The following is a 9514-nucleotide window of genomic DNA, read 5'->3' as shown; positions in this document are numbered from 1 at the left end:
CCAAAATGGAGAGGGTCCAGTTTTCTGCTGGAAGGGCAATGGAAGGGGACCTTCACTGAAAGCTGTATACTGGCCCCGGAAATAGACAACACTGAGGGAGATGGAACCCATCCCCGGGAGCCACAGCAAGAAAGACGTCCCCATGTTTGCACCTGGAAGGCACTCACATGTCTTTCCAAATTCCTTCTTCTATCTTCTTAATGAAAAACAAAACAAAACAAAACAAACCTTGAAGCTCTCAGCCACTGAAATATATAAAGCCACGATCCCTTTATTATGAAGGAAAATGCAGAGCCATGGCATTTTTCACATTTGCTTCTAAATAAGAATCTTTTTCTCCAAGGATCTTTCCCTTTCATGCCTGTGCCACTCCACAGGCAGTCTCAATGCTAAGCACTTTCTGAAGATGACCCTGGTAGCCAGCATTTGCCTTTGTGAAAGAGCTGAGAGAGATTTGTGCTCAGTGTCAACCACCTAGCATGAGCTCTGAGTGCAGGCCAGAGCTTTCCTAAGTGCTTTCCTCAGGGCTTCCCTGACCTCCCTGTTCTGCAGGCTGTAGATGAGGGGATTGACCAGGGGCGTGAGGATGGTGTAGAAAAAGGAGAACACTTTGTTGAGCTGCCTCAGCTGGGGGGTTCTGGGCATCAGGTAGACAATGATGAGGGTGCCATAGAAAACAGTGACAACGATGAGGTGAGAGGAGCAGGTGGAGAAGGCCTTTTGCCTGCCCACGCTGGACGGGATCCTGAGGATGGCAGCTATGATGCACACGTAGGAGGCCAGGTTGGACAGGAAAGGGAGGACTAGATTGAAGACAGCTAGTGTGAAAGTTACCAGTCTGGCCGCATTGGTGTCACTGCAGGCAACCTCTAGCAATGGGGTAAAATCACAGAAGAAGTGGTCAATCACCTTGAGGCCACAGAACCTTAAACGGGATACGAAAGAAGTGACTACCGTAGAGGTAAAGAATCCCACTAGCCAAGACGCTGCTGCCAGCTGTAGAGAGACCTTCCAGGTCATGAGGCTGGCATAGAGCAGGGGCTGGCAGATGGCCAAGTACCGATCATAGGACATCATGGCCAGCAGGTAACACTCACTGACTAAAAAATAGCCAAAGAAGTAGAACTGAGCCATACAGCCGTGAACAGAGATGGTGCTGTCCCCAGTCAGGAAGCTGGCCAGCAAGCGGGAGAGGATGGTGGAGCTGTAGCAGGTCTCCAAGGAGGACAGATTGCCCAGGAAGAAGTACATGGGGGTGTGCAGATGCCGGTCTGCCACCACCAGCAGAACTATGAGGATGTTTGCAGCCATTGTTACCAAGTAGATGATGAGCGAGAGGAGGAAGAGCAGTGTCTGGAGCGAGGGGACATTGCCCATTCCCAGCAGTATAAACTCCACTGGTGATGTATGATTGTCCCATTCCCCTTTCTCCATGCAGCGCCACAGGTCCCTCATTCCTCTTTTGCCAGAAAGGCAACCTACAAGAAAGAACATCTGCTTCATTCTTTCCTTCTTGTAAAGAAGAATCATGAAGGACTTTGCTGTCAGAGAGAACATACATTCTGGCACTTCTCTGACTACATTTGTGTTCCCTTTATGGCCTCCATGCCTAGTGAAAGGAGGGAACTAGGGTTTTCCAGAGAGTTAAAGCAGGCATCTAAAGAGAAGCCCCTCCTAGGAGAACCACAGAGGTGAGCTGTCCCGCGGAGACGCTCATTTCATGCTTGGAGTGGAGTTAGAGGAGAGAAAGCATTCGCTCAGACTGTGACAGTGAGTGTGTCGCAGGATGGGTGTCTCAATGGTGAGCGGTGGGTGAGGTTAGGGAGGAGCATTGTTCCCATCCTGTTTGCAGTAAATGCCTGGGACATGCCTGGGGGCACGGCTAGGGAACGTTCCTGCCTGAGAAACACAGCCCTCCGCTGGATCCTACCTCCCAGGTAAGGTGTTGGTGCCCCTCGGCAGGGCTCTGGGCTGGCTCAGGGGCAGCAAAGGCACAAACTCTAACTCTGCGCCGACCGGCAAGCTCCCCAGGACTCTGCTGAGCTAACAAGGGAGTTGGAAGAAATGTGTGGAGGGAAGAGGGAGCTGGAGGAGAAGACTCCCAGGAAGGGAAATGCCCATCACCTTTCTCACCCATAGATGCCACCATGCAAAATCTCAGCAGCTAAAAAGGAACAGACCTCACTCAGAAGACACAGCACAAACCTGCAGTCCTCAGGATGAGGTGCTGACCTCTGCGCTGATGGTGCCGGCAATGATGATCCAGGTCGGGGTCTCATCCTCTGCCTCTTCCCCACCACATCCTTCTCTTCCCTGAGCTCTCTGCAAACCACCACCCAGGGCTCAGGCATTGCTCTGCCCTTGCTGTCTTCTTCCAGCAGCACCTGTGGTGCATGTCCAACAACACCTGAATGTCCCCTGCCCTCTGGAGTGTCCTGAGGGCTAAAGCACTAACGAGTCTCTGAAGGCTCCTGCTGCAGCTGGGCTCTCCCTAGGGACTGCAGAGAGTGAGCAATGCAGAACTGGCTCTCAAAGGAGACTGAAACTTCTGAGCTGCTGGAAACTTTGTGAACACTTCCTGGCATTCAACTTTCCCCATAACTCTGGTCACTCAAACTCTGGGACATGCTGCTTTGAAAAGGAAACTGAGGCAGAGAAATCATCAGGCCTCCTCCAAAGTCATGATGCAAAGTCAGGAGAGATCCCACAAATGGGATTCCCCTCACCTCCCTGCAGACGACTCTCTGTTCCCTGATTCTCTAAGGTTTAGAGAATCCTGCTTGCCTGAGCTGGTCCCTCCAGCCTCCTGTGATGGTCAGGGGGGAGGAAGAGGTCAAGCACCCGGCATTTCCTCCCAGCCATGGAGACTTGCCCTGGGGATGGGGTGAGTCCCCCTCAGGTGCCAGGCTCTGTACCTTGAGGGGAGAGGGCCCCCCAATGTCTCCCAGAAGCACAGGGGCCTCACGTGTCAGGGGCTGAAGGGAGCAGAGCTACGGATATTTCCTCCTGGTTCCTGTCCACCTCTTACCTTGGAGGTTCCCAGGAGCCTCCTTTGCTCCTGTTGTTGCAGCAATGGCTGCCACCGTACATGATTCCTCTTGGCCCTGTTGGACTTGCCTGTCATGAGATGCAGTCTCCTTGCCATCTGCCCTGACTGGAGGGGCAGGAGTGGGTGTCCCCATGGACACAGAAGTTTGTGCGACAGCTGCCTGAGCATCCGGAAGGCCTTCTACTGAATTGGCTCCAGTTGGTCACTGTCTTGCCTTTATTTGGGACCCAACACTGGATGTGGCACTCCAGATGTGGTCTAGCAAGCAGTGAGTGATGGCAGGTGATCACTTCCCTCAATCTCCTGGCCACACTCTTGCGCACACACCCCAGGAAGCTGGTGGCCTTCCTCACTGCGAGGGCACACTGCTGGCTGACGTTCACTTGGCTGTGCACCAGGACCCCCAGGGCCTTTTCCGCAGAGCTGCTCCTGGCCAGGCTGTTGTCAGGGCCCTGCGGCCAATTACAGGCCTTCATGGCCCTGACCAGCCTCACCAGGAGCCTCCACACACATGTCCAAGAAACCCCATCTAAGCTCAGGCCTGGGCCTTCAGTCCCATCTGGAGCTACGTTGCAGGTGGGCTTGCCTGCAGCTGTGTTGCAGGTATGCCTGTTCCTGCCCACGGACCCTGTTGATCTGGACTCCAAATCAGAGCCTAACTTTCTAGCTCTACCTTAGACCTACCTCATCGCTATGGACCTGCCTTGCAATTAGGGGGCTTTGTATGACCCTGGTTACTGTCATTGGACCTGATCCTGATTTGCCAAGATGTGATCCCGGCTTGACCTCAGAGCTGTCTTGACACCAAGAACTTTCCTGGTGATCTGGAGTCTTGGCTGAACCTGGCTGCCATCTCCAGGTCTGCCCTGCTTGCCTCACTGAGCTTTGGCGGGGCTTGACCCTGGCTGGTGAGACCCTTGCCTTTTTGGCCTTGTCATCATGTTTGGCTCCTGGCTCCAGGTCCCTTTGGGGGCAGCCGGCCCTTGCTGCTGCCTGAAATCTGCCCACAGCCCGTATTGTTGCTTCCTGCTTCCCAGGGGGCAAGATTTGGCATTGATCTTTGTCAAGCAGTTTTTTATCCTCCTGGTTGTCCACCCATCCAGACCATCACATCCCGACTTGAGAGATCACGTGGAAAGCCTTGTTAAAGACACGGTGAGCGACATCCACTGCTCTTCCCTCTTCCACCAATCCAGTTCTTTTATCCTAGAAAGTAAGAAGTTGGTGGGGCAAGATTTGTGCTTGGGAAAGCCGTGCTGACTGTTACCAGTCCCGTTCTTTTCCATGTGCTCATAAATGCGTTTCAGGAGGATTCACTCCGTGATTTGCCGAGGCACTGAAGTGAGGCTGACCAGCCTGTTGCTTCTCGGATTATTAAAAGGATGATTAGAAGATTGGCCCCTTCTGAAGACGGCTTCAAATTTTGCTTTTGTCCAGTCACTGGGTATGCCTGCCCTCATCGCTCAAAAATGACAGTGTCCTTGCAAGGAGGTTGGTGACTTCCATCAGTGTGCTTGGAGGCAGCAAGTCAGGTCCCATGGCTTTCAGAAGTTCTCACAAGTAGTCTCTGACTCAATCCTTATCCACCACTGGCAGTTCTTCTCCTCCTTGAGCCTTTCCAGGAATCATGGAGGAGTTCCTCAGCCTTCTGTGTGTCCGCTGTCACTGTCACCCACTCCATTCAGCAGTGGGTCGGCTCTTTTGTTCTTCAGCCCTTCCTGCAAGTCTCAACTCTGAGCTTTGGCTTTCCTGACACCATCCCTCCACGCCCTGGTCGTGTTTCTCAGTTCCTCCTTTGTAGCTTCTCCCTGCTTCCACCTCCTGCATGCTGCCTGTTTGCATTGGAGCTCCACCCCAACTGCCCCCACCTGCATTAAGGGCAGAGGAGACCTTTCACACAGGGCAGGTTTAACACCTCCTGGAAGCCAGAAGCTCTTTGGAAGGGGAAGCCACCAGTGCAGTAAAGCTCCATGGCAAAGACTGTGGGATGATCTGACATAGTACCCACCTCGAAAGAATGTCTCAGCCCATAGACAGAGGCCTTTCATCTTGGAAAAAAAAGACAAGAAAGGTGAACTCTTTTGGAAAGGAAATCCACAACCTTCATACCCCTCTGAACCAGCTAGTCCCTTATCCAAGGTCTTCCTCCTTGTCCAACCCCTGTCTTGCAAGCTATGGAGATGGAATGTGCCTGTGTCGTGGTCAGTGGGCTAGTGACTTCTCTATTCACTGGTCCTGCAGGCAACACCACCAGGAGATCAGTGGTCAGAACCCTTCCAGCTCAGAGGCAAGAACAGAGGATCTGCCAGAAACGGATCAGGCAGGGAGATCTGGAGGGAAGATCGTCCCCAAACAGGCACCACTGACCTCATCTTGTGAGTTCACTGAGAAGGTCGGGAGGCTCAGTGCTCAAACTCATGCCCCTTCCAGGTGCTTCCTGGGAGCACAGGTTTCCTCCCCATCAACAGACAGGACGCAGGGTCCAAGGGCAAAGAGCGTGGAGGGGCAGCAGCTCCAGCCGGGTCTGGGATTATTGCTCATAGCCATGGGGTCCAAGAGGGTGTGTTTCTGGAGCAGTGAGTACAGGCCCACCTCTGAGGTGCTGCAGATCCTTCAACTCTCCTGCACAGGCCACTCCCAGCAGCCCCTGCTCCAGACCTTCGCCATGGAGACCAGAGAAGGGTCAGGAGCGGGGAACTCCCCAGGGACCCAGACTGGGACCCCAGGCTTGGCTGGGTGCTGCACAGACCCCTCTCCCCCGCTAAAACTGGGTGTCCCTTCGTGCACAGCGCTGCACGGGCCCTCTGACCCAGACCAGGAACATGCTGAACACGGCACAGATTCCCCTAGAAGGAAACATTTGCCCCCACCCTGGGCCCTTCACAACCATCCCCCATTGCCTCTCCCACACTCGAGCCAATTTGGCCACCACATCACCTCTTCCCTCAACATGTCCACCATGCCAGTCCTTAAATTCTGCTGCCCTCCCATGGAGTCCTGCCCTTGGGTGAAATGAATCCTGCAACATCTCCTGAAGCATTTCTGTCTCTCGTGTTGATGCCTCCGTCTGAGGGGTCCCTTGCACTCCTGTATGTCCAGTGGATGCAAAGAGGAGCTTTGGGAACTCGGTTCTTCCCAGTCCAAAGAGTCCTCTCCCTTCTCCTCTTCTCATGCCCTTTGCTGCCTGCCGTTAACCAGGTAGAGCAAGCAGAACCTCTCCCTGAGGGCAGTCACCTTCCTCTTTGCCTTTTTCTTTCAAGCAGGTTCCAGCATCTCCAAAGCTCAAATAAAATCCCTACACGTAGGCATCATTAATTGCAGCTGAGATTAGGACTGAACATCAGGGCACAAAGTCTCTGTAGCAATCCCCTTCTTGTCTTGGCAGTACCTGTGATGCTTTTATTAAAGTTTGGGTAACGTTTTATTTGAGAATCACTTCAGAACCTCTTCTGCAAGGCTGCAAAAGCATCTCTGCACAGCCCAGGGCATTTCCCTTGCACACAGGGCATGCAAGTGAGCCATTGCCTGCTTTTTCAGGCTGGAAGAAAGGAGGCATAGAAGTTCATCTCCAGAGATGCTGTAAAACACCTTCTTGGTAGTTTCAGGGGTCTGAAGATGATGAAGCATTAGAAATGAGGTTTGAAGACAAAGTACCAATGTGCTTGCCTTACTTTTATGTATCGACTGCATTGTCCTCAGGCGTCTAAGTTTTCAGGAAAGAACCCTCATCTTTTTTGGAGAACTGCAAAGGGTAGTTTGTGCATCGTGCACCGAGAATAGGATTTTTCTCAGTTGCTTTTTTTTTTTTAAATCTAAAATACATGCCTCATTGCTTCCACGGATGAAGAGCATGAATCCATTTTTGGAAACCTTCTAGGAGAGACAGAGATGGGCAGAAGAAGTGTTTGCAGAAAAAAGATGTTCTTTGGTAAGTGGAGGATCAGAGGTGGCAGGGGCAGGCGTGAGGGAGCGTGGGCAGCGATTCATGACTGTGAGGCACCTCTCAAAGAGTGGTGTCTGGTGGACAATCACTCTGCGGTGGCAGATGTCACCCCCATCCCCGGCTGTGCCACATCCCAGCTGTCACCCCCATCTTGGACGTGGTGCATCCCAGCTGTCACCCCATCCCGGCCGTGTGTCCCCGACCAATGACACCTCCAATGGGAGAAGGCTCGGGGGGGACAGGCAGGGCGAGGTGCCCATGGAGCTCAGGGGAGAAGGTGGGAGGTGGCTCATTCACCACAGCTGGGGCACCCAGAGCTGACTGTGTCTCAACACAAAGGCACCAGAGGGTGGCCTGTGTGTTAGATGAGCAGCTGCATCTGCTGAGGGCATCAGCTGGTGCAAACGCTTCTTCCTGAGTTCTTCAAGAGTGTGAATGTCTCCCTGAGAGAGCCAGGCCAGCATGGGGGAAGTGTGTACGGGGCCCAGCCCAACACAGAGTGTAAAACCTGAACAACTACCAAAGGAATTTTGAAGAGAGCAACAGACTTGAGCTGCCTTCAACCCACACATTCCTTCCCGGTGACTGGGGATGCCCAGTGTTGTGACGTGAGCGTAGTATAGAGACCGGGAATGGGGATCATATGGGTGTTGGGGTTGAACTGTATATTGCAACTGCTGTATTTTGCTGTATTTTGCACTTGTACTGTGATTCCAGCACATTGCTGTATCACTCTGCTAAATCAAAAATCCTGGGTAATATCACATATCTTCAAAGTAAACTTTTTTTTATTGAACGTTGCACTCTCCGTGTGTGGAATATCTAGAAGAACCTGGTCAGAGTGTGCTGGACTCTGACACAAGAGAGGCCAAGTGGGCCTGGTCCTTCCCTCCCTGCCCTCCATCCATCCCAGCTGGCAAGTGGCCTGAAGCCCTGATGCCAGCCGGGATTTTGGAGAGCTGACAAGCATCTTGGGATCCTTGGAGAAGCCAGGCAAGAAGCAGCTATGGGATTACTGTGCTCTTCAAGGCCAGATCACACTGGCAGCAGAGCCTGGGGAACAGCCCTTGTATTGCTGAGCCGGACACCAGAGACCCAGGAGCCACAGGACTGTCCTGATGGCTGTGGGAGCTGCAGGTGCTCCCAGCCCCTGGGAGCTTTGCCACCTCGTTGCCTACTGAGGGATGGGAGACCAAACCTGGGCTCTGAGGGTTGCAGCTCTGGTCCCTTGTGTGTTTGAAGAGGGGGCAAATGATTTTCAGGCGAGCCACAGGTTTGAAGTGCGAACGCCCCATGCAGAGCAGGCAGCCAGCCTGCAAGGGGGCAGGGGACCTCCTGGCCTCTCCAGGCACCTCCTGTCTGGTTATCAGCAGGTTCGAGGAGGCTGGAGGAAGCTTTACCACCGTCTCTGTTCAGCCATGGACCTTTTGTCTGCTCTTCCCAGGGGCCCATGAGCTCCTGGGGCTGGGGAGCGAAGGCAGCCCATCCCGGTGGGATGAAGCCCCAACCTGGCTGCGCTGCATCGCTGCCAGCATCTCCCTGTGGCCCAGCTGTGGGGAGAAAGAGGGGAAGGATGCAGGCAGTTGTGTTTGCACGTGCGGCCCCTGAAGGGCAGGAAACCCCAGCTCTGTTTCTAAGGCGAGAACACGGCTGGTCACGGCTGGGCTGAGCTCAGCCTGGAGCTGCTCTCTGCTTCTCAGCACCGAGCTCACCGTGGCCGTGTGGGCCTTGGAGCATCCACGTGCCCCAGCTCTGCCCCGGGGGTCAGGAATAAATACCCCCCTGCTGCTGGAGGACCTCAGGGCTGGCTGTGCCACCCCAGCTCCCCCTCCCCACATCCTTGTGCTCTCTGTGTGTGTCCTGTCTGCTGCCAGCCTCTCCCTCCGGCCCCATCAGTCACCTCTCTGCATGCCTGTGCACCCGGAGCCTGTCTGCGGGCTGGGAGCAGGCATTTGTCTCCCATTCCATGGCCATCTCCATGATCCTCTGCTGGAAACTTGCCGTTCTGGCCCTGAGGGGAGCTGCTCCCTCCTGCCTGAGCCGCTCTCCTCGGAGTGGGCACCTGGGGGCCCTGGCCAGGACAGGGACATGGTCACCATGGGGATACCAACCATCACAATGGCCTTGAGGGCATGATGTCACCTCCATCACAAAGCCCTTGCAGTCACCAAGGAGACTCCCAAGACCATGTCCTGACAGTCCTCAAGGGGACCCCCCCATCACAGTGCCTTGCTGCCCCCATGCAGATCCCTGTCTCTGTGTCTTAGCCTCCAGCCCTCTGAACCTGCTTGGGAGCTGGTTTCTGGGGAAAAGGAAGAACCTTCCTCTCCCCAGCTCCGGGCTCCCCTGTGCCTTGCCCAGGCAGCTCCTGTCCTTGGCTCCTTGGCCCCCCCAGCACTCACAGCCCCTGGGAAGGTCCTCACAGATGTGCTGGCCCAGACTTACCATGGGAGCGCGAGGTCTCGCAGGGCACCTTAGCAGAGGTCCTCGCGCACAGCCTGGGACAGCCCTAAGATGCAAAG

The 9514-nt window shown here is 54.3% G+C and overlaps 1 protein-coding gene across 1 annotated transcript; it reads right to left on the bottom strand.

Moving 5' to 3' along the window:
* Positions 1–474: 474 nt before the first annotated feature.
* Positions 475–1434, bottom strand: LOC136995974 (olfactory receptor 6P1-like). The gene has a single exon (XM_067316969.1). It carries the CDS (start codon positions 1432–1434, stop codon positions 475–477), a length of 960 nt encoding a protein of 319 aa, XP_067173070.1.
* Positions 1435–9514: the final 8080 nt, after the last annotated feature.

This window comes from Apteryx mantelli, unplaced genomic scaffold, assembly GCF_036417845.1.
Source record: "Apteryx mantelli isolate bAptMan1 unplaced genomic scaffold, bAptMan1.hap1 HAP1_SCAFFOLD_20, whole genome shotgun sequence".
Taxonomy (NCBI): domain Eukaryota; kingdom Metazoa; phylum Chordata; class Aves; order Apterygiformes; family Apterygidae; genus Apteryx; species Apteryx mantelli.
This window is presented reverse-complemented; position numbering and strand designations above follow the sequence as displayed.

What these genes read in the sequence shown, in the direction of transcription:
- LOC136995974 (XM_067316969.1), bottom strand. Translation starts at nt 1,434, where the DNA reads ATGGAGAAAGGGGAATGGGACAATCATACATCACCAGTGGAGTTTATA.